Source organism: Apiospora kogelbergensis (genome assembly GCF_038363985.1).
Source record: "Apiospora kogelbergensis strain CBS 113332 chromosome Unknown utg000007l_segment0_segment0, whole genome shotgun sequence".
Lineage (NCBI taxonomy): Eukaryota > Fungi > Ascomycota > Sordariomycetes > Amphisphaeriales > Apiosporaceae > Apiospora > Apiospora kogelbergensis.
In genome coordinates, this window is record NW_027117424.1 from 1577416 (window position 1) to 1600232 (window position 22817).

The window sequence follows — 22817 nt, forward strand, 5'->3', positions numbered from 1 at the left end:
TGACGGATTCGAATGTTGCCTCTGGCCAAAGTTGAACGCCGTACGCAATGCTGCAACAGTGAAATCGTACAAACATGGTACCTCAAAGGTTCAGCCGCCAGCTTCTCTAGCATTCTCATCTTTGTAACCCACATGGCCTCCATAGAGAACCTCGTTCACACCTGCAAGAGGCACATCCATTACAGCGTCCGTTCCCCTATTCCAGATACGACACCAATCAAGCTCTCTCGTGTGCATCTGATGGCGCTTGGCGGCACCCTTCTCTTCAGCACCTCTCCCCTGGCCCCGTATGCGGCCGCGGGAGTCGATGGTGGCGACGTTGGCCGCGTCGTCGACGATGGTCTCGAGATCCGTCAGGGGTAGCGTCAGGTACTCGACGTTGTAGGCGGCCAGGGCGACGTAGATGTAAACGATGAGCACGACCAGGAAGGCGGGAATGGCGAGCGCCCACCAGCGGTTCGGGTAGTAGTAGATGCCCATGGCGTGCAGGAAGGCCGAGGGCAGGTACGCCCACAACAGGTAGACGAGGAAGGTCAGCGTACTGAACAGGTACAGCACGAAGCCGTAGTACTCGTACGTGGGCACCTGCGGCGCCGCCCGCGGCACCGGCTCTAGCTCATCGTCCGAGGCGTCGGGGGTCGTCGGCCGCGAGGGGCGCAGGAGCGAGGTCAGCGACGGCGACGGCGGTAAGGGGTGGGCGGGCGCCCGTAGAAGGGCGGCGCGAAGTAGTTGGACGAAATCGGCGGGAGCGGCTGTGCGTCTTCGTCCGAGGAGGCTTCTTCCGAGGAGGACGTCTCCGGGAAGTCGAGCGACGGATCTTCGTCTGAGAAGTCGGACATGTCGGGCGAGTTGCGATGGTACCGCGCAGGTCGTTGGGTTCAAGGTGTGTCTAATCGGTTGGTGGTGCAGTTCAGGGAACTAGGCCTCGCCTCAACATCCATCGTCAACATGCACCTTTTCCCAACCCTTCGAAAGCGCTGGCGGCAGTTGGCTTTGTTTATGGTAGGAATTCGCAAAGTCAAGTCCTCCTCCCACTGTCATTGATTCACGAGCTCCCCCACCACCCTGGCAGGCTGGTCTGTCCAGCAGTACCTGAACTATTAGTACATACATAGAAGCTACGGGTGCACGGGCCCCACATACTGTAGGTACGTCAAGCTGCCTGCCACTTTCAATTCGACGCACCAGCCACGCGACGCGGTGCAACCCGAAGCTATTGCGATTCTCAATTTCGAAAAAGCAGTCTTGCCGTTGTCGTAATTCCCGCCATATTTCTCGGCAGTGATACCATTGAATCAATATCGACGTCAACCCATCGCCATCATGGCCCAACCCCTCACTACGGCGTCTGTGCCGACTGATATCTACGGTGGAGGTATGTTGCCCGAGGCTTAGCCTCGCCTTCTAACTTGGTGTAGAGCTCGGTGCTGATCACCAAGAACAGATGAAGTATCAGCTCTTGTGCTCGATGCAGGATACTGCCAGACACGCGCCGGCTTCGCGGGCGAAGACGTGCCCAAGTCCGTCCTTCCCTCTTTCTACGGCTCCATCAAAGACACCAATGCCGCTTCGGGTTCACGCAACGTCTTCGGCGAGGATTACATATTCGCCCGCCCCGACTTCGAGGTCAAAAACTACATGTCAAGGACTGAGTCCATCGTGGAAGACTGGGACACGGCTGTGCAGATGTGGGAGTCGATGCTCTTGGACCGTCTGCAACCCGAGCGCCGCCAGACACAGCCCTCGAAGAACGGCCTGAACGATGGCGCAGATGGTGAAGGCGACGTGTCCATGGAGGATGCCGCTACGTCTGCCGAGAACGCCGAGAATGCCGAGAAGCCTCTGGCTGAGAGCCCATTGTTGATGACCGAGGCACCCTGGAATCAGGGCAAGGCCCGAGAAAAGGCTATCGAAATCGCCATGGAGAACTGGGGCTGCCCTGCGTTCTGGCTGTCGCGAACCCCAGTCTGTGCGGCATTTGCTGCGGGTAAGGCTAGTGCGTTGGTGGTGGATGTTGGGGGGCGCAAACACGAGCGTGACTGCGGTGCACGACGGCATGATCCTGAAGCGATCCATTCAGAAATCACATGTTGGCGGTCTCTGGCTCTCCAGCCAGATCCGTTCCATGTTCGACAGCTGCGACCCCAAGATCGAGATCAGGCCCAGCTACATGATCGAGAGCAAGGTCCCGGTCGATGCCGGCGCCCCGAGCCAAGCCATCTTGCGCCAGCTCAACCACGACCTTCATCCTTCGTATCGTGCCTATGAGGACGAACGTCTTCTTACGGAATACAAGGAGTCTGTGGTGGAAGTATGGCGTGGACCTGGACGCTACTCGAATCCCGGAAATGAAGACCTTGTCAAGACGCAGCCCGGTCGCATTTTCGAGATGCCCGATGGCTCCAACCAAATGTGGCGCGAACAACGCTACCGCGTCTCCGAGGGCATGTGGGACGAAACCGCCCAACTGCCTACTGCTTCGGAGGAGGAGCGCATCACTAAGGCTCAGACGATCCCCGAGCTGATCCGCGCCTGCCTTAATGCTGTCGATGTGGATTTGCGGCCCAACTTGCTGGGCAATATTGTTGTCACGGGAGGCACCAGTCTGCTGAATGGATTCAACGATCGCCTGAACAACGAGCTGATGGCCATGTACCCCGGTATGCGTGTCAAGCTTCACGCAGCTGGTCTGACAACAGAACGACGATTTGGTTCGTGGATTGGCGGCTCGATATTGGCGAGCTTGGGCACTTTCCACCAAATGTGGATTTCGAAGAAGGAGTACGACGAGAATGGTGCCGGCATCGTCGAGAAACGCTGTAAATAGGCATTTCTGAAAGGGGTGGAGGGCGAAAAGAATAGATGGAGTATGGTACCCTCGAAAAAGAAGAGCCACTGTTATGGATCGTCGTTGATCCTCTTTTACCTCCATATTCGATACAGTGTGATGCGTTATCTGGAGATACAGGCGTCTGGAGTAACATGGTCATTGAAACGAGGGAGTATAGTCTAGATTAGGAGCAGTCGTCTTAGTCTAAAGTAAAAGGCTTTATGCCTACTATATCAGATTCCTGACTAGTCTTTGGAATTGGTGCGCCAGAGCATTCTATGAAAATCGCATTCGCCTTCCTACTCCCCATCGTCTGTCTGTCTATAAGTCGAAAAGGAATCTTCAGCGCCAAGAAGGCCCTCTTACGCCAATGCTATCTCTCAAATTACAAGAATAGGGATAGCAAGGCTTACAGATCGCTGGAAACGAATCCGATGCCCTCGGGCGTCATCCTAGGTGGTCGCGTCCACTAAAGCTTCAAGCAGATCACCAACCACTCCAGCGTGGCCAAACGTCCACGATCTCGTCCTCGCGGCCCCTGTTCCGGCTGTCCACAATGAGATACCAGCCATGCTGAGCGCCCGTGATACAGGCGTGGTTCGGCCATACCCGTAATCTTTGGCCGACGTACAAAGAGGCGTGCTTCTGCTCCTCGGGTGTACCGGCCCATGTCAGTATACCATGTTCCTGTGTCACACGGCCAACCTCCCAACCCTCGTGCTCTGCGGGGAAGTTTGGTCCCGGGACCGGCTGGCCACCACAGTTCCAGGGGCTCACGAGACCCCAGGCGCTGTAGTGCTTCCCAGGCGGCGAGCCCTTGTCTTTACAGGGCTCACGCGCCAGAGCCAGGGTGCCGCCGTTGATGAGCGCCTCCGCGGTGCCGTTATCACCGTTGCGTTGCGGATACAGCGAGACTACCTCAACGAGCACGGTGAGCGCCAGGGCGGCCGAGTTGAGGTAGTCCGAGGATCGGGCGTGCGAGGCGAGCTGCTGGATATCCAGGGTCGTGTAAACACCTGCATGGGCCTCGAGGGTCAGGTTCTCGGCCTTGAGCGTGGAGATCAGATGGGACATCTTGTGAACAAGGGCCTCGGAGGGCGTCGACGGGGAGTCGCCGCTCGCAGGCTCGCTGAACCCCGGGTGCTGCAGCGAGGTCACCTGCGGCGAGGCGCCGACCGCGATGATCAGCGGGTGGTCGGGCCGCTCTTTGCGGACCACCTGGGCCGCGCGGTACACGGCGCCGAACTCGGTGCCCAGGTATTCGAGCGCCTCCCAGTCCGATCGGGTGTCGTACGACTGGCTAGTATGGGCGTAGATGCCCATGAACTCGCAAGATCCAACCGCTTCGGAGACGAGAAGCTTGTCGATCAGGCTGTCACACTCGGGCGTGTCCGGGACGACGCCAGCACGGTCACTCCCGCAATTGACCTTGAGAAATACTAGGGGCGGGTTGCCAGACTTGCTGGCCAAAGCAGTCAGGTGCTTGATCTGGTCGGGATGGTCAACCATCACGGCAAGGCCACCGGGGCCGAGTTGGGCTGATATAGGGGCCAGGCGGTCCACACATGTCGAATAGATTGGGAATGCGAAGAGTAGCTATACACGCACGTCAGAAGCGCGTCGACCAAGCAGAAGGGGTGAGTGCGTCATGGCCATGATTACATTGACTTTACGACTGCTCTCCTGGTATTCTTTGAGAAGCGGCACGATGTTCTCTGCCTCGGCTAGTGTTGATACAGCCAAGTTGACAGGGGTGCTGATCTTATCTCCAACTTGAAGCCTTGTAAGTTCGGTCGTCTATACCACTGCATTAGCTAGATGGAAAGGTGCCAGGAAAGAAAGAAATGTTTCCCAATTTGTCCAGTCTTTACCCCAAACGAGACAGGTGGCCATATTTGAAGCCAGCTTGGGTCTAGCTGCGAGCTAGGTTGAAGCTTTGCATCTGGGTGCATCGTGATTTTGCATAATAGATGAGGGAATCTGGACCGCCCCGGAATTCTTCGACCTAAGCCCACGATGCTCTTCTCTCGCTCTTATGGGGCTGGTGCCTTTCCGAGGAACTCAATAAGTGCAAAGCAACAGATGCTTACCTTATGAGTCTTGATATGAGCACGCCAGTTGAGGTTCAGCCGCTGTGCTGCACCCAGCATCAAGTTGCAGTTGGCCTCGACCTTGGCCAGGTCAAGGACCAGGGCCGGGGTGGGGACGTTATACAGGCTTTTGCCCACATATTGAGCTTTTAACAAGTCTCTTGCCATTTTGTGAGGAGCGTGTACGCACGTTCGCTCTGTCGCAATCTTAAGGCCAATTGGAAGCAGCAGCAGATCAAGAAATGGTTTGCCAGATGTTCGAATTGCCCGCAAGGAGGATGTAAACCGGCTCAGACAAGGAACAACGAGAGTTAGGACTGCGATAGCGGCGGTTGCTGGTTCCATGTACTTTGCCTACTTTCATTTAGTCCCAAGGGCCTAGGTAATGTTTCCATTAGCACACATACAACCAAGGTCCACAACTCTTCCATGGTGATCCAAAGTTGGATTCATCGATGTGGGATTCGATACCTGTCAGTACCGTATGTCAGGTATGCATGCACGTGAAGGTGCTCCATGTCGTGGCAGGTCCCACCTCGAACCCGGCATTGACTGTCGTAAATGCCTTGTATGCATCACGCTCAACGATTACCTAAGTTCCTCGCCAGTACCTTCACCATCATCATATCATGTAAGGCACCTCGGTCGAACAGCTTGGATTATAGGAAACAGAATAAGTTGCATAATTTTCTGGGAAAGTCCTCAAAGATAGACAATTATCTCGACCTAGAAATAAGCATTTACTTCAACCCCCACCACCAGCGAACGTTCAGACCAGCATAATCGGAAATTGCTCATGTCACCATGTCATATGAGGCATTCTTTCCCTTCGAATAACTAAGAGGTTGGCACTCGATGACATTGTGCAGGCCGAGGTAAGTGTCAAACTGCAATCAACAATCAATCAGGCATTCTACTCGTCCCGCACTTCCACTTCACCGCATTTCGAATCATAACTTGTATCAACCACCACAAGATGATGTGTCTTGCTCATGAATAACACCAAGGTCCCATTATCACCATACATTGCAAACAAATACGCTTAGCTGCAACACATCACTCCATCATCAACTTACAGGTGCTTCGCAACACTCTTCAATCGCACCTGCTCTAGCCACACCTTTCACAGCCACATGTTGTTAGACCTTGTGACCCCTGCGTTCCCCAGATTAGTGGGTCCGTGGCTAGGCGAAAACGCGCTGCCTAGACGCCATCGGCTCCACTAAGGTCTTGGCAACACTTCTCGTCACCTCTCCAACATTCATTCAACATTCATCGATTCACGCACGCCGCGCCTAACAACCATCTTTCGACTCTGGCTGCGTGGGCCACTACAGAAACCCTCGCGACAATCCGAAATCACCAGCTCCTACGGTAGCTATACACACCTGCTTTTTTCCGGAATGAAATAATTATTCGACCTGTCAAAGGTCACGCGCGCGTGGTTTACGACTTTCTAGGAGGGTTACGATTGTGAAGGCGAAAGGGAAGAAACCGACATCATGTCCGACGAACTCGACATGCTAGCCGCCGACGGCTTTGCCGGCGCTGAAGATGTCGAAATGGCTGACGAATCCAACGACCTGAACAGTCAGCCGGCCAAGGGCATCAAGTCGGAAGCAAGAGATTCCCCCGGGACAGATGCCATCGACTGGACAAACCAGGCTGCTGAAGATGATCTGGCAATAGAGACAATGCTGGCAGGAGTGAGCGGTGGGCAAGGCGCAAAACTCAATCTTGAGGGCTTTGGCGATAAGAAGCTTGACCAAACCGACAAGGCTGATGATGCTATCGACTACGAGGATATCAGCGATGATGATATCGCTTCTGAGGACGGCCTCGGCAAGGACCTCGACACCAGCATGTCTCAGGCTCCTAACTTGACCGAAGATAGTGGTACTAGCCATGACCACGACGCGTTTGACGACCTTTTCGGTGACGGTGACGGCGACGGCGACGATCATTTAATTCCTTCATCTCCTCCAACAACCGAGCCTCCAACTCAGCCCACCCAGGACGATGAGCGCGATGGCAAAGGCGAACCCGACGGTGAAGCCAACCGGTCCTCTTTGCCTGCTGCACCGAGCGCAGCTCCCGTCGATGCCAACGTTACTGACGATGACTGGAATAACATGTCTTTCGAGGAGCGGATGCGCCTCAACTTCCCCCAACAAGGAGAGAGCAGTGTTAGCGCTTGGGTGAACGAGCAGTCAAGCCGCCAGGACCATCCTGCCATTCCCATCCCGCCTCAGAATGTCGATGAACTTCTCGAGCAGAAGTTTCCTAGCTTCGCACCCCACAAAATCCTGTACTTCAGGGAGCTTTTCCAGGAATGGCCCGCTGAGTTCAGTTACAAGGAACCTCTCAAAAGCCCACCTGCGCTGGTCCCTACTAAGCTGGAACTCGAACTCGAGGGCGACTCAGCCAAGCTGTTCCGTCTCTCCGACAGTACTATCGCAGCAACACAGAAACGGCCACAGCAGCAATATGGCGAGGAAAACGAATGGAGTCGCTTCATGGGCTCTATCGCCATGGACATGGAAGAGCCAGAATCAGACTCAGAAGATGAAAATGAGCCAGTCGGAGGTTTCACGTTGGCCGAGATTGCAACAGTATGCGACGACTGGGACAACGTCCATGATCCATCAGCAGTGCTGGATAGGGTAAATGGTCTTGTCACACCACCGCACAACGAGGACGAGGAAATGGACGATTGGGATCGGGAGTTCCTGCAGCCACACCAGCAGACTAAGAAAAAGCGCAAGATTGAGATCGGCCTGCCTGACATCTCGTCATTCGACACGTCGGGCATCGAAAACTTTGCTGAGGCTACCAAACGTTTCGGCCAGCGCATCCGGCTTGATCTCAACGACCCTTTCTTGCTTTTGGAAGACCTACAGTCTGACCGACCCAAGAAGCGGCCAAGGATCGAGGAGAAAACAACGCGTATGGCGAACGGGCAACTTGGCAGGGATGTCAAGGCTCGCTTCAATATTTCCAACGATGAGGCCTACAATGCGCTCAAAGCTAACAACAAGAGCAAGGTCAGGGCTACTCTTGGAAATCTTGCGGTAGAGCATAGTTTGCCCGCCCTCAAGTTGACATTCCCGTTCTACCGAACCAAACTCGAGGGCAACTTCTGGGAGCACCACCGGAAGAAGTTCGATGTGGACAAGGTTGTGCGGAGCGCTATCACATTTAAGAAACACACCAGGACAAAACGTAAGGAGCTCAAGAACAGGAGTGTCCAGGACATCTTCAGGACTAGCAAGGACCTCAGTCTCAACGATAATTCGTCAGCTGTGCTGTTTGAGTACTCGGAGCAAGCGCCCGTCATGCTATCCAATTTCGGCATGGGAAGTCGTGTGATCAACTACCATCGCCGCAAAGATGACAAGGAGGAAGACAGCAAGACAAACAAAGCTGAGATTGGCGAGCCGCACATACTAATGCCTGAAGACAAGTCACCGTTCTCAATCTTTGGCAAAGTCGAGCCTGGCGAAACCGTCCCCACACTTCACAATGAAATGTACCGAGCCCCTATCTTCAAACATGAGCCAAGACCGAATGACTTCCTCCTTGGCTTTAGCACTAATGTTCACGATGGGCCACGATTCTACTTGAAGAAAATTGATCACATCTATGTTGTGGGCCAGACTTTCCCGTCTGTTGAGGTTCCTGGGCCTCACGCCCGTAAGGTCACAAGCACTGCCAAAAACCGGTTGAAGATGATATCTTATCGCATGATGAGGAAACGGCCAACACAGGACGTCGATATCCATGAGATCACACCTCATGTGTTTGACAAGTTCGATCCTCAGAATAGGTGCGTTAGCATTAACGATCACATTTACAATTTCCCCGTCCCCCAACACAAACGAGGAACGGATATATCTGAAAAGATAGACCACTTCTACAGTTTCACAGAACAGAAAGCAAACAAATATGAACTAACACAACGCAGACAAAAGATGAAAGAGTTTTTGGCGTATGACCGAGACTCCAAGACCTGGAAGCTCAAAGAAGGCGAGTCTCTCATGGACGAGAAGGACATCCGTGCCATGATCAAGCCCGAAGACGTTTGTTTAATCGAAGCAATGCAAATCGGACAGATGCAACTGCAAGCGGCCGGATACGACGTGAACAGGAAGAACGCTACCACCGCGGATGATGAAGAAGAAGGCGGGGCCGAAGAACCACTGGCAATCAAGATGGCCCCTTGGAAGCTCACATCGAATTTCCTTGAAGCCAGTGCACAGAAGGCCATGGTGGCACTCCACGGCGAGGGCGACCCCACGGGCCATGGTCTTGGTTTCAGTTTCATCAAAACTTCCATGAAGGGAGGTTACATCAACGCTGTACAAGGACCTCTTGCTACCAGCGCTGATGCCATCGAGAAAGAGCGCAAGGCCAATGGCGGACATTCTTACAATGTGAAAAAGCAGCATGACATGTACACGGCCGCTATTGGGGACATCTGGGAACGACAGAAGTCGACACTATCAGACCCTACAACACATGAAGATTCGGATGTGCTGGACACGACAAACGAGGACGATCGATTCAACACCAGAAAATCCGACTACACGCCAGCTGCTCACATCGATGATGGACGCAGTCAGTTCTCACGAACCAGTGCTGGCAGTCGACTGCAGAGTAAACGCAAGTTAAAAATCAACCGTAAGGTGCGGGATGAGAATGGCAATGAGGTGATGGAGACGGTCATTCTTGACAACCCAGCCGTCATCCGGAACTACATTAAACTAAGGAAGGAGACGGAAGAAACCTCTCGAGAGTACGTGCCGGCTACCCTTTTTGCCGCGGATCATCGCTAACATACATCCACAGTGTGTACAGCCTCAAAGCTACTGGAGACGCAGATGCAGATCGAGAGCGTATGAAGCTGTAAGTTGTCGTGCTTTGTCTAGCGTGTGAACTCGTGAACTAACATGGTGTAGGGTCGAGAAGGAGTTGTCACGTCTGCTCAAGAACCAAGATCGACGTCAAGTGCGCGAAAAACAGGGCAAGGGCAAGAAGAAGAAGAATGCCATCGCCGACCCCGATGCAGCATCCCCGGATCCGTCTGGTTCTGCCGATAAGACGGCAGGAGGCACGACCCGGAAGTGCGCAAACTGCGGGCAGGTGGGACACATCAAGACCAACAAAAGGTTTGTACATCGATGCGATCCTCAAACCTTACCTGATCAAAGCCCCCCAATCTCAGATACCTGGGGTCTTTCGCACATGGGTGCATATGTCTGCGTGGAATGAGACATGTCACATGGCTGCTCTCATTTACCCGGTCACCCAGTGGCAGCTTCTAGTTGAAGTGTACCCGTATGGGGGATGAAGTTTCACCCCTCAGTTTTCTTACTACATCTCAGCATCCTGGAGATTTGCGGTCAGCAACATCGCTAACTCATTTGGACTAATAGCAAGTGTCCTCTGCTTAACGGTACTATTACGAATCCCGATAGCGCCAATGATAGTGGTGGTTTTGGTTCTTTCAGCGCCCCTGCGGCTGGGGGTTCAGCAGCCTCCCCCTGATGAGGTGGCGATCCGAAGAGGAGATTGGCTCCCAGTGCGCTGCAAACGTATATATGGTGAGAGCAACTTTGTATATTCAATTTGCTGACGAGATTCTCGATCATTGGGCGAGGAGCGCAGTGGCCTATATTTAGGCTCCGAGAGTTATCCAGAATCAACAATTAGCCAATAGTCGATAGTCGCAGGCAAAGCAGAGCAAGCGAAGGGAGGGGTTGGTATTTGGATTTGCATATGCAACTCTTTGCGGAAGCGCGCACTTTGTTCTTGCAAGGCCAGGCGTTGGGGTTTATTTCCATGCTCACAAGAAACATGTCTGGCTGGTGGTTAAGAGGGATGGGTGATGATCCAAACATGGAAGCGAGGGTACCTGCATGGAAAGGGGCAAGCATCGAAAATTGGCGTTCAGGTTTATTTTTCCTCTTGCGCTAACTTGGCTCTTCTCACTGCATCGTGAGCCCCCGCGATGCAATACTCTTGAGACCACCCGCGCCAAGTACAGGAGGGTTGTAGGAAGTATCATCATCATAGGTTGCTGTCCAATGATAAGCAACAGTTCTGCTACGACAGCCATTAATACATTACACGAGCCGTTACGATGGTGCAGATATAGCTCATCGTACCGTTGGAAACAATGTGATGTCCCCCCGGAAAAAGAAGTCGTTCGATGATGAGTGGGTGATAAAATTGGTCAGACGTAGTCATCAGGGTCCCATTGCAGGGATATGAGCGCCTAAAAAGACATGAAATATATCGAGACTCGTGAGAAGAAAATCTCCTAACGAGATAGATCGCCGAGGGGTCTAGTCCATCATCGACGCAGATGTGGTGGGATGGGAAGGAACAACCCCTGTTGGCTTGCTGTCCATGCTGGTGATGATGGGGGTTGGCCATGGCCCCGGGAATAGATAGCAGCATGCAGGCATGTATACGTGGGTGCATATAAAAAAACTTGAATCACATAACCATCCCATCGCTATTGCAGTAGCAGAGCGCCTAGCGTATAGGTAAAGAGACGGCTGAGAGACTGGGAGACCGGGGAAAACGCATGCAGGTTTCGCGTTGCTAAACATAGTACCCGAGGGATGCGGTTCCTGCAGCGCGGGAGTGTATTATTCCATACTTACTCACTAGTTGCGTGCCTAGCCTGGGTGGGTGATGTCTTGGTGCACGACGACGACGATTAGTATCACACATGACTGATGGGTGCTGGTTGGCAGCCGGCCTGTTCGTCAGGGTGTGTAGAGGGGGTTAATTAGGCCAGCTTACGATCTCGATGTTATTGGGATAATACCCCGCGCCGCGACAGCACACACAATATGCAGAATGCCTACGTACCTATTTGGGGATCCTCAGGTTCTCGGGATTGGAGATGCATGTTTATCACCTACCCAACCTACCATACTCACGGTTATACGCATCTTCTAGCCATTTTTTCTGCTCCTTTCTGCGGCGTGCAGTACGAACAGGTCGGATTCTCAGTCATCCGAGATCAGAAAGAAGCCGGGTGAGGGATTGCCGCGTACGTAAGATTTGTTGAACAGAGGAGGGTGGAAAGTAGTAATATACTGTAGTCGAATACTCCGTGCCGAAAGTACAATCAATGAATGTCAGTCAGTTATCCACTCTGGTTGGATCTCCGAGGTTGGGCAGGACTAGCGACCGCGACCCCCTTGTTTCCCGGGTGGGAGCTGGCCCATACCGGTCCGTTGGATCTGTATGTGGACAGACAAACCTGCTGTACAATGAATGGAATTGCGTGCTGATCCGATTGATCATCCTTGCAATCATGTAGTTGGCTATGTATATTGCCCAGTTCGGCGGCTAATCTGTGATGATTAAGTCATGGGGCCAACAACTTATCGGTGTGCTGGTGCTGCTCGTTCGGCAGAGCCCAAACAGATAATACATAGGCCCCCCTGCCTAGCGGTCCGGCTGAAGATCTGGACATGGAGCTCGATGGAAACTGGTGCAACTCGGTTCCATGAATCGGGACCGCCCAGAGGAGAACGAGCAGTAAACGAGGGCTCTCACTCACGATCCTGGAAAAACCAGCGTTGCATTATCACAAGCTTGCTGTCCCATAAGCTGAACCCATGGGAAACGAATCCATCGATCCGTCTTTAGGTTCCCCGGGCTAGCGTTGAACGGTAGGTGTGTGCGAACAGGGAAGGTGTTGTTTCTTGTTGATGGCCTCGCGGCGCAAAAGCAAGGATCATCTCGGCCGTTTCTTCGCAGCCATGGCTTGGCCCCGGGCTTGGAGGGTTAATTTACCCACATAAGCGTGCGCTCAAGGGCTAATTGGCCGGAAAGGGGTAAAGGTGAGAAAGTTGTGCGACATAACGATGCAGGCGAGCGGGGTATTGCTATAAATAGCTATTTTTAGCAACAGCATCATCGCGTGGTTGTGTTGTGCCTGTGCTGTGTAAGTATGCAGGTGTGTGGGCTTGGCTGCACACTTACCAGATTGGCGGGGTGGTGAAATCTCTCCTCCGTGTAGCCTTCCTTACCTGACCAGACACAGGAATCCAATCAGCATTTCGAGGTCGTTCCCACGACTGCAAGGCATCTGTCCAACTACCCCTCTAGCGTTTTATAGCACCCGGCGCTTAAGTTTGGGTTCATGGGGATGCTCGAATCGTATTCAATGGCAACCCATCTCAGTGGATCATGTGTTGGATGCAATGCTGCAGCCATATCGGAACATAACGCCATCAAGCATACTAGGCACTTTTCCCAAAGTCACCCTGTGGTTGAATGTTAGGTTTATCGGCCATCGTAGTGTTGTATCTACTGCAAGGTCCATGCAGGCACCGAGACGTGTAGCTTACTCGGGACCGGAGTCAGAATGCGACTGGTGGTAGGTACCTGCCAACGTCAACCTTCGATGACACCCATGCATGAGCGAGAAAAATGCGCTATGGTTGCATTCTCTAGTATGCCTAGTATGCCTAGTATGTACCGCATGCAACCGGTCATCTGCCTGGGCCGTTCTCGGCTGGGAACGCCGCACGTCAGCAGAGAAATGCGAGGTCCCCTTTCCCCGTGCTCCGATAGCTAAACTTGGTCGCCAGATGACGAAAAAAAGTTCTATATCGGGTATCCTCAAGCAAGGTGTCGCTTAACCCTGGAAGTCGATGGACGCCGGTCGTGCTGCCATTGGCCCGAAAACGCATGCTTCCATCTTGGACAGAGCAGAAGCGCGGCTCTGGAAGTAAGGGGGAAGATTGGAGAATCGTGAGAAGATCGACGGCAGGGACGTTGAAGAGTAATCATGAAAAGACTTCGAGAAGCATACTGCATTCCCAAAAATAACACAGCCACCGTTGAGGCTCTAGGGGTCTCGGCTGTGATTGGGGGCATGTTTCGCAACGCGAGTAACAGGCGATGCATGTGTCAAGCTGCAGAGCCGGGAGCCTTTGATTGGTAAGGCTGAAGGTGACAGCTGCCCCGGGCCACGTTTGTCATATGTTGTTCATAGTTAGTAGCGAGGGGGCCAGGTAGCCGGCCGGTCTTGCTTGTTACCTGCAGACACGCAGGCATGTGTGTAGACAGGTAACACTATGATAGCGTCCAGCAGATGATGCTGGGGATGGTCCACCCGCTTCCCACCCCCCAGACCCCGACCATGTGACGATGTGCAAGGCAATAGCCTCTCTTGGCTTTGCCCAGTCGAACGCTGATGGGAGTCTCACAATAAGTATTATCTACGGCGCAGGCCGATAGGGACTATGGGACTATTGCTCTTGCGAGACAAGTCATAGCCAGCCGGTGGCTGCTGCTTTTGCTGTGTTGGAAATGGCAGTGGCCAGTGCTGGCAGCGACCTGCAGCCGTTACCGAAACCAAAGCAGCGAAGCAGCCAAGGGCTTATTACAATGCAATTACATACATACATACATACATAGACTTGGTACTCGGATGGATTTAGCCTGCATTGAATGACTGAAAGTACCTGACTATGTCGATAGTGGGGAACGGAAGATGGAAGCAGCTGCAATTCGGAGCAACGGTTTCTCGGGATGGGCAAGAGTGGACAGGCTATTCCCCCTGCCCAGCAGCCCTCGCTCCCCCATTGGCCCAATGGGATTCCATCGACGGCACTTTCCATCTCCCCTTTCGAGCTTGCATTTACTTGGCAGCACGGAAACGGTGTGAGACCACCCCAAAGTACCTACACTAACAACCTTGGTAGGACTCGACTCGATTGATTCAATTGATGATTGATTACCGAGTATGTACTGCCAACCAATCTGCCCGCCCACTTTCTCCCTCCAGGTCAAGGTGCTGATGAGATGAGCGTGAGCAGCAGAGAGGAAGAGATGTGTGTGTATCTGTGTGTGTGTGCGTGTGTGTGTGTGTCTCCATTGGAACCCCCCCCGCCCTCGTCCACCCCCGTTTTCCCACCCTTCCTACCCATTCCCTCCAGTCTTCTTTTTTTTTGTTCTCTGCTCCCATCCCGAGCAAGTGACAAGACGTGGTGAACACGATCCATCTATTATTAGAATCAACCAGCCAATTCAGCCCCATCGCCCTGCACAAGCACCGACCAGACGTCTGTAAGTACATAGCGTTTTCATCTTTGTGTTTGCATGTATGGATGGATGTATCATTGTATCTGCATCGCGACCTCTGTCGAGCAACGACGACACCAACCCAGCCGGCCGTCCAGATAGAAAAGAAGCAACATCGCGCACCCTCCCCCAAGTGTGGTGAATGCGAGGAAATCGTTGAAAAGCAGGAGTGTGCGCGCTCGACTTCTCACCCTCACTCCCTCTGTCCTGTCTGTCCTCATCCATCAAGCCCCGTTTCATATTTTGACCCGCACCCGTTCCCTCTATTCTCTCGCTCTCACACACTCACTCCCTGCTCTCCACAAGAATACGTACGCAACGGGCTGCTTTTCTATTCATCCTTGGCCCCGAGGCTAGCAAGGCCGCCGCCTTTTTTTATCTTTTATACATACACACAGACGCTATACATAGATCTCTCCATTCACTTCCTTTTGCTTGTTGTATAATCTATCTATCTGCATGTTCATCGTCCTCCCCCAAAGTCAAAAAGGCCGGCTTCCACTAGTTCCGAACTCTGTTGTTTCTTATTGCATTTGTTAGAGCTTGGTTTGACAGCGCCCGCCCGACATAGTCTGCCTCTGCCACCTTTGGGCGCGCCATCTCCCCGGCACTTGGTAATACCCATCTTCGCCCTTCCCGACGTCGCATTCGACCTCTGAACCCCCAGACCGAGTCTTTCGACGCCATAGCATTGGGCCACCGCAACGCGAAGGAATCCAACCCTGGCGCAACATCCGTCGCAATCGTCTATATCGCATATAGCCCCACGGAACGCCGCGCTCTGTCTTCCGTCTCCCGGCCGCAAATCAGCCATCTAATTCAAGATGGGGCGGAGAAAGATTGAGATCAAAGCGATCAAGGATGACAGGAACCGCTCAGTGTAGGTTTGCCTCCAACCCCGCGCGCATTGCAAGCCCAGACTGATTTCTCCTGCCTACAGCACCTTTTTGAAGCGCAAGGGTGGTCTGTTCAAGAAGGCGCACGAGCTTTCCGTCCTCTGCTCCGTCGACGTGGCTGTCTTCATTTTCGGCAGCAACAAGAAGCTATATGAATACTCCTCGGGCGACATGCGTGAGCTGATCACGCGCTACACATATGTGCGTATCTTGTCGCCTATATCGCAGGTCGAAGAAGACAAACTGACGAGAAATCATATCGCAGCATGGTGGGCCAAATGAGCACAAAGGTCCGACGGACTTCAATGGCGGCGAAGACGACGACGACGAAGATGGTGACGCCACACCACCTCACGGCCATGAAGGCTCCGTTGAACCCCAGATGATCCCCCCTCACTACCAGACGCAAGGTCAACCGCCTTTCCCACAGCTGCACGGACACGCCCCTTCGGCCTCGCCGCCCATCAATGGTGTCCCTTTCGTCTCCCGAGGTCACACTCCCCAGCCGCAGATGAATTCCAGACCCTCCTCGAGAACCGACTTCAGACGACCGACCGGACAACATTCTAACGGCTATGCTTACATGCCTCACCCGGCGATCTACAACCCGCAAGGCCAACCTAGCATGTCCAGTATGCCGCATATGACCACTCATCAGCCAACCCAGTTCCCGTATCCGCCTCCCCAGCACCACCAGCAACCGCAACCGCAACCTCCGATGCCCCAGTATATGGAAGACAGGCGCTCCTCGGTTCCTCCACCCAGCTATTCGCAAGGCCCTGCGCAAAACCAACACATGCAACGCCCGCAACCCTCCCCACCGCAGCCTCAACCGCAGCAGCTTCCCCAGCAGTCCCAGCCCGTGCCGCACATGTCCCCTCCGCAACCACACCTCGAGCCGCCGCAGATTCATCACCATCCGCCCCCGCCACAGGAGCCTCAGCAACCTCTCCCGCCTATGGAAACCAGATCTGACGCCGCGTCCGAGAGACCGAACCGAACCTTTCTCGATACGACTTCTGCTATCAAGAAACTGCCGCAACGCAAACAGCACAGCATCTTTACGCCTATAGATGAGAACCGCTCTATACTATCTCAACACCTGGAGTCTTTTGGTGCAGAGCCTCGCAACATCAAAGATGAATCTGCCGGAGGTAATCGATCCCAGTCTGTGGACGTAGGTGCTGTTTCACGGAACAACGATCATAGCTCCCCGCCGCCGCCGCCTCAAAGATCCAATACGTCCAACGTGCCGAGCAATTTAGGTCCCGGGCTGAACCGGAAATCTATATCTGGGTCCATTCCCGAGACAACTTTCACTCCTCCGTCGCGTTCTAATAGTCTGAGAGTGGGCGGGGCTGGCAATGGTGGCGGTGGCGCCCCACGGCCTAAACTCAAAGTGCAGATTCCCGATGAAGCCTCGGAAGCTGGCAGCAATACCCAAGAATCAAGCACGTCGCCAGCAAACCCATCAGAAACGGCGACACAAGCCAACCGTCGCAATAATACTGAATCTCACGGTACCGGTCCTGTTCTCCCGCCGCCGTCTCCATCGGCTTCTGCGCTGCTTTCTGCGGGAGCTACAGGCCCGCCGAATCCTTTCGCAAGACCCCCTACCTCAATCTCAGAGCAACAACAACAGCATGAACATCGATACTCCAGTCTCAGCGCTGCCCTCTCGTTTCCTCACCAATGAGCTTCTGCCGAGCCCTAGTACATTCTATCCCGAGTGGAACTTCCGAGGTAGTGACAGCAATACTCTACCAAGCCCTCTGAATTTCGCCACTCCTGTGCATGGCTCTGGTCCATCTTTCCTGAGGGACGAGAATCCCCACAAGCGCAAGAGTCCCGAGATCAACACCGCGGGGCCCTCATCGGATGGACCAGAAGGTGTAGAAGCCAAAAGGGTGAGGGTTGACTCCTAGACTGTTTCGCCACGTTTCCTTTTCTTTGCTGTTCGTTTGCTGCCCCAACTACTTTACGAGCGCCTTTTCCCGCATCATTCATGCGGGCTGTACAACAACCACATGATACTTCTATACTTTCGAAAAGCGATACGCGAGCATGGCCCTTCGGCCTCGATGCACTTGGCGGGTGTGTTTATCGATATCCTATGAGCTTTTCCAGGGTTTATATCTTTATACCGTACGAGCGATGTTCGCTTGTCTCTCTTCTGAACTTTCGTTTGGATACCGAAAGCATTGTATGGCGTCCTGGTATTACTATTATATTTGGTTCTAGTCCCGATGGCAACTTTATCTTTGGGATCGTAATCAGGGTTTCTCTCAAGTGTTCTGTATAGAGTGGTGGAGAGGGAGGGGACTTTGGTCGCGTCAAAGTAATGGGGCTCGTTTTTGTCAACCTTCACGATGTTTGGATTCTTGCATTTGTAAAAGGCACAGGCGAAAAAATATGATTTAACGAGTGGGCGCATGGGCTGGGCGTTGTTGGCGTTAACATGTGGTTTAATCAAGAGATTGTACGTTAGAACCGTGGATTGCCATCGTCTGCTGTGACCTACACGTATATATTGGGGCAACTTTTGAGCAAATTGAACTCTTCGCATACAATGATAATTTGATGCCGTCTTTTTCAAGATCGTGATATTGCTACAGCATATCTGACTATCTCTACTGTCAGTAGTTACCAAGGTTTCATTCCGGCCTCGGGCGGTAACCGTGGCTTTTGCCATGAAAACCATAGCTATGGTACACATGAAAGCGATTGCCACCCAATGGTAATTACACAGTTGGTGTTTCGTGAGTCGAACCTTGGGAAAGACCCGAACTCATCCCGTACGTGGCACTGACGAAGCCTACTGTGGCGGCCGTTGGTAGCCAGCAACTGGAGTTGCTGGTGTAGTTGCTGTGTTGTATCATTATTCTCATGTCACAAGTACTGGGCTGGATCGGCGAGGGCGATTTGTTTCCCTCGACGAGGAAGAACAAAAACACGATCAGAGAAATTATTATTGCTACAAATCCGCTCCCCCGTGGACCATTACATAACGTCGCACTTTCGGGCCCCTTTGATGTGTAGATGGGAATTTGGGGATTAAAAGAAGAAGAGGACAGGCAAGGCAAGGTGCGCGCTGGTATATCGAGAAAAACAAGCAGACAAAAAGCTTTCTAGTGGTATCATCGTGTGGATTGGGTTGACAAATCTTGATGTCGGGGGAAAATTAGAAGCAAGAACAAGGAAGGGTAAGGTAGGGGGTTAAGGGGGCACCCGGCGAAGTCCCTGCCAGCTTGATATGCAAACAGAACGTCAAGACTGTGTGCGAGCGTCAACCCAGAAGTTCGAAAGAGAAGGAAAAGAGGAGGAGGAATAGGGCCAGAACTCCCAAAAAGAATAGAATATTATCCGTCGAAGTGCATCACAAAATCGTCATCCCATATCCGTCCCTAACGTCGAGGGGGAGGAGTTCGCGTTCCTGGAGCGGCGGTGTTTTCCATGTTGCCCGTTAGCTCAGCAACACGAGCCTTGATGCGAGCTACCCGAGATTCAATGGCTGCATCATACTGTCAGCAAATTCACTTGTGCGTTATGCCAGGGATAAACTCTTACTCTCTTCGCCGCTTGTCTCATCGTCACCCTCTGTCGTAGCCTTGCTATACCCGCCCCTGCTGCTTTGCTCCTCGCTGTGTCGAGCACGTTCGGCCGCATTCTTCCTTATCTGGGCCCAGCGGTCAATGGCCGGTACGCCAGTTGTAGGTACTGCTTCCTGCTCATCCTCGGCTTCCTCCTTAAGCCCCTGGTCGCTTGGGTGGCGTGCGATAGGTGGAGGGGCTGCTTCGTCATCACTACCATCCTCTTCAGGAACAAACGCCGGCTGGTCGGAAAGGGGTCCTTGATCGAAACGTGAGAACGCTTGATTGGCTTCCGTTGCGTCCGCAGTGTCGACCCGAGAAATGTTATCATCCACCGAAGGCTCATATGCTGGTTCGTGAGCGTAGTGTTCCTCCTGAGTGGGAGTCGAGGTGGCTTCCTCAATAGGCTCCATTGGGTGCTCAGGAGCTGACGCCATAGCAGGCTCAGATGGAAGCCCCTCAGGATGGTTCTCGGAAGCGGCTGGTGGCGCCTCCGCAATCATCTTATTGACGTCGTTAGCAGCATTTTCTGGGACTTTAGACGCCCGGTTCTTGCGGCCGAAAAGCTTGCGGAATCCACCCCCGGACTTCTTCTCTTCCTTGTCCTTGTGAAGCTTCTTTTGCTGCTTCTTGCTCTCTGGGCTCGTCTTTGTCAGTTCAGGGGAGATCATGTTCGATCGAGCTGCCTCCATTGACGCAAAGTCCTGCGGAGGGGGCGGGAGCGGAGAATCACGTCCCGTGGCCTCTTGCCTCTGGAGAGGATGCACATTTTGATTGGCCTCGATTTCCTTGTCGAAGTTTCGAGGAGGCTCAGGCGTTCTACTGCGAGATCCGTTGGCGTGTTCATTTGGGCCTGACGCCTGAGGCGGTGCCAACCCAGGAGAAGGCTGAGGCGACATGTAGGGCGATTTGGTTGGGATGTTAGGGCGATGCGAGCCGTTGGTCATCGAATTGTTCTCCGAGTGTCCGTTCGTCTGCATAGTAGCTTGTTCCAGGCCACGGCCGAGGTTGGTGCTGGAAAGGTAAGCATCTCTGATAGCATCCTTGTCGTACTTGTTGGCCCATTTCATTGCGGGTGACGCCTCTTTCATGACGGCGGGCTGCAGAGTGAGAATACTCGTAGTCTTCTCCCTCATTAACTCGGTGTCCGTCCGTCCGCGCCGCATTGGGGGAGACGCGTTCTGCATCTCGTGGTACTCCTTGGCCTGTAGCTGTTGCGCAGCAGCTTGTATCCTAGCTTGCTGATCAGGCCCAATACTCGTCTTGCTCAAACCTCCCATTGAGCCGCCTGGGTTCAGGTTGCCTTGTTGCTCAAGCGCACGCTTTCCTGCCGCCGACTTGCTTCGAGAGATGCCCTTATCTTTGTTACGCTTGGTCCAACTGAAAAGCCCCTTCTTTTCTGCCACATATGCGCCGGCTTCAGGCTCTGGGGCGGCCCCCTTGACCATCTCCTCCATGACAAGCCAACGCCCGGAGCGAATTATCGTTTCTATCACAGCGCACCGGCCGAACGCAGATTTCCGGTCGGGTGTTTCTTCAGGTGCCAAACTACTCATCCAAACCCACCAGAAGGCCTCGTCCAGGTCGAACCGAGTGATGTTGGCCAGCTCACCAGGCTCCAGGAGCTGCGAGCTTTCAAGGCGCGGGTTATGGGACTGGGAGCTACGCTGGCGAACCGTGGTGTCGATCGGCGGGAGCACCTTATCCGGAGGTAGCAACATCGAGGGACTGTTTGGCGAGTCGTCTACGAAGCCGGATGACAAGAAATCGGCCCACGAGGGAGTGGTCGGCCGCCCCAAGTTGGTCACGCCGGACGCTGGCGTTGACCTTAGTCCCCGAGCATTCCGTGCATTTTGTGTCCGTGAAGAGTCGTCGTCGTCCTCCTCCTCAACGGCTCCGCCAAATCCAATATCCTCGAACCGCGACCATGAAGCGTCCCGCAACCCAGTCGAATGTTTCGCGCTAGAAACCTGCGATTTCTGGTTTGCAAGGGAGATGGCTTTCAGGACACGGCGACACTCTTCGGTAAGCGCCTTTACAGGATCGTCGTATTCGGAGAATTGATGCAGTGCTCGGTCATTCTCGCGATATTGGAAGTGGTTAGCACGGCGCAGCAGCGCAAACGGAGTAGGCGACACCGAGTCAACAATCATAACGACCCTATTCGTGGTGGACTGCATGAGGGACGGTTTTTGTGGGGGGGTACTCGGTTTCCTGCAGGAGCTTCTGCAGTGACATGGGAAGCATGGAGATGGCACCAATAGTTGGTTGGGGCGCCAGTGACCGTAGATAGGCAAAGAACATATGACTCGTGGCATCGGCGGCGGTTAGCCATGATCTGTAGCCACCCTCGAAGCCGTTCCCAGTATCTTTGTGCTCAAAAAGCCCACCAAGAGGCCATACGGGAGAGCTTGCGGCCCCCGAACCCGTTCATCTTGCCATGCGCCGCTACCGCAGACAGGAGGTCAAAGTAGTCGAAAATGATTACGGTGCGTACCTCGTTGTCTACACTTAAGGGTATGAACGTTCGGAACGAGTCACGGGCCATATTCGAGTCCTGCTCTCCGACTTTGAAGAGCTCGTAGGCGTCCCATCCTACCACGCCGCCCTGCAGACGACTCCAGCACCATTTAAGTACACCAGAGATGACCATAGGCTCCGTCATGCGCAGTTCCTGGACGAGGAAGTCGCCCCGCGAAGGCTGGGCGCCATCGAAGAAGTGTCGGATGAAATTGCGCACCGCGCTCGGGTCCGACGTTGGCCGGAAAGGCAGAAGAAGAAACGGCAGGTCGAGAGCTAGAGTTTGCGACACACAAGTCAGTCCAAGTCAACTTTGGTGTTTGGTTGGTTTGTACGAGGCGGATAAATAGATTTTCGACATACCCCTAGCCTTGAGTTCCTCAGTACAAGCGTGAATCAGTTCTCCAACTTCCTCTGGATCAACCGAGGTTCTCGTGTAGGCATCATCCCACTGCGGTTTTTGGGGCAATTGGTGGGCCAGGTCGTCGGCGTTGGCGCCTTTTTTGGACTTTGTTTTTCCCTGGCCGTCTTTGCCCCTAATTCGGGAGAAGAGGCCCGGCATTTTATGTGATTGGAATGATGTGACGGCTGGGGCTTTTATCCTAATACGTCAAATAGCAAGAGAGATTCCCCGTGAAGCAGTACTTTGAACTTTTGGGCGAGCCCGTCGTCGTGGTCGTCGTCGTCTCCGGGAGAAAACTACTTGCTGTCGGGTGGCAAAAAAAGAAATGACATCAATGAGGAAGTAGAAAAGACGATGGTCGTCGGATCCCTT

The 22817-nt window shown here is 53.4% G+C and overlaps 6 protein-coding genes across 6 annotated transcripts; 3 read left to right on the top strand and 3 right to left on the bottom strand.

Moving 5' to 3' along the window:
* Nucleotides 1–90: 90 nt before the first annotated feature.
* PG998_010852 (PIG-P-domain-containing protein) lies at nucleotides 91–839 on the bottom strand (the record flags this gene model as incomplete). Its single annotated transcript, XM_066877668.1, has 2 exons — nucleotides 91–760; nucleotides 814–839. The coding sequence occupies 2 exons, from the start codon at nucleotides 837–839 to the stop codon at nucleotides 91–93; spliced, it is 696 nt and encodes a 231-aa protein (XP_066726722.1).
* A 475-nt stretch (nucleotides 840–1314) lies between these two features.
* On the top strand, nucleotides 1315–2827 carry PG998_010853 (actin-like protein 4; the record flags this gene model as incomplete). Its single annotated transcript, XM_066877669.1, has 3 exons — nucleotides 1315–1375; nucleotides 1445–1969; nucleotides 1998–2827. The coding sequence occupies exons 1-3, from the start codon at nucleotides 1324–1326 to the stop codon at nucleotides 2825–2827; spliced, it is 1407 nt and encodes a 468-aa protein (XP_066726723.1). The 5' UTR covers nucleotides 1315–1323.
* Nucleotides 2828–3316: 489 nt separating this feature from the next.
* On the bottom strand, nucleotides 3317–5351 carry PG998_010854 (uncharacterized protein; the record flags this gene model as incomplete). The annotated part of the gene is made up of 4 exons (XM_066877670.1): nucleotides 3317–4426; nucleotides 4493–4627; nucleotides 4921–5274; nucleotides 5328–5351. 4 exons carry the CDS (start codon nucleotides 5349–5351, stop codon nucleotides 3317–3319), a joined length of 1623 nt encoding a protein of 540 aa, XP_066726724.1.
* Nucleotides 5352–6422: 1071 nt separating this feature from the next.
* PG998_010855 (uncharacterized protein) lies at nucleotides 6423–10467 on the top strand (the record flags this gene model as incomplete). The annotated part of the gene is made up of 5 exons (XM_066877671.1): nucleotides 6423–8746; nucleotides 8885–9715; nucleotides 9769–9825; nucleotides 9879–10088; nucleotides 10356–10467. The coding sequence occupies 5 exons, from the start codon at nucleotides 6423–6425 to the stop codon at nucleotides 10465–10467; spliced, it is 3534 nt and encodes a 1177-aa protein (XP_066726725.1).
* Nucleotides 10468–15860: 5393 nt separating this feature from the next.
* PG998_010856 (MADS-box protein GGM13) lies at nucleotides 15861–17857 on the top strand (the record flags this gene model as incomplete). The annotated part of the gene is made up of 4 exons (XM_066877672.1): nucleotides 15861–15916; nucleotides 15977–16133; nucleotides 16198–17463; nucleotides 17519–17857. 4 exons carry the CDS (start codon nucleotides 15861–15863, stop codon nucleotides 17855–17857), a joined length of 1818 nt encoding a protein of 605 aa, XP_066726726.1.
* Nucleotides 17858–19336: 1479 nt separating this feature from the next.
* PG998_010857 (uncharacterized protein) lies at nucleotides 19337–22604 on the bottom strand (the record flags this gene model as incomplete). The annotated part of the gene is made up of 4 exons (XM_066877673.1): nucleotides 19337–19443; nucleotides 19500–21682; nucleotides 21913–22318; nucleotides 22406–22604. 4 exons carry the CDS (start codon nucleotides 22602–22604, stop codon nucleotides 19337–19339), a joined length of 2895 nt encoding a protein of 964 aa, XP_066726727.1.
* Between the last annotated feature and the right edge of the window lie 213 nt (nucleotides 22605–22817).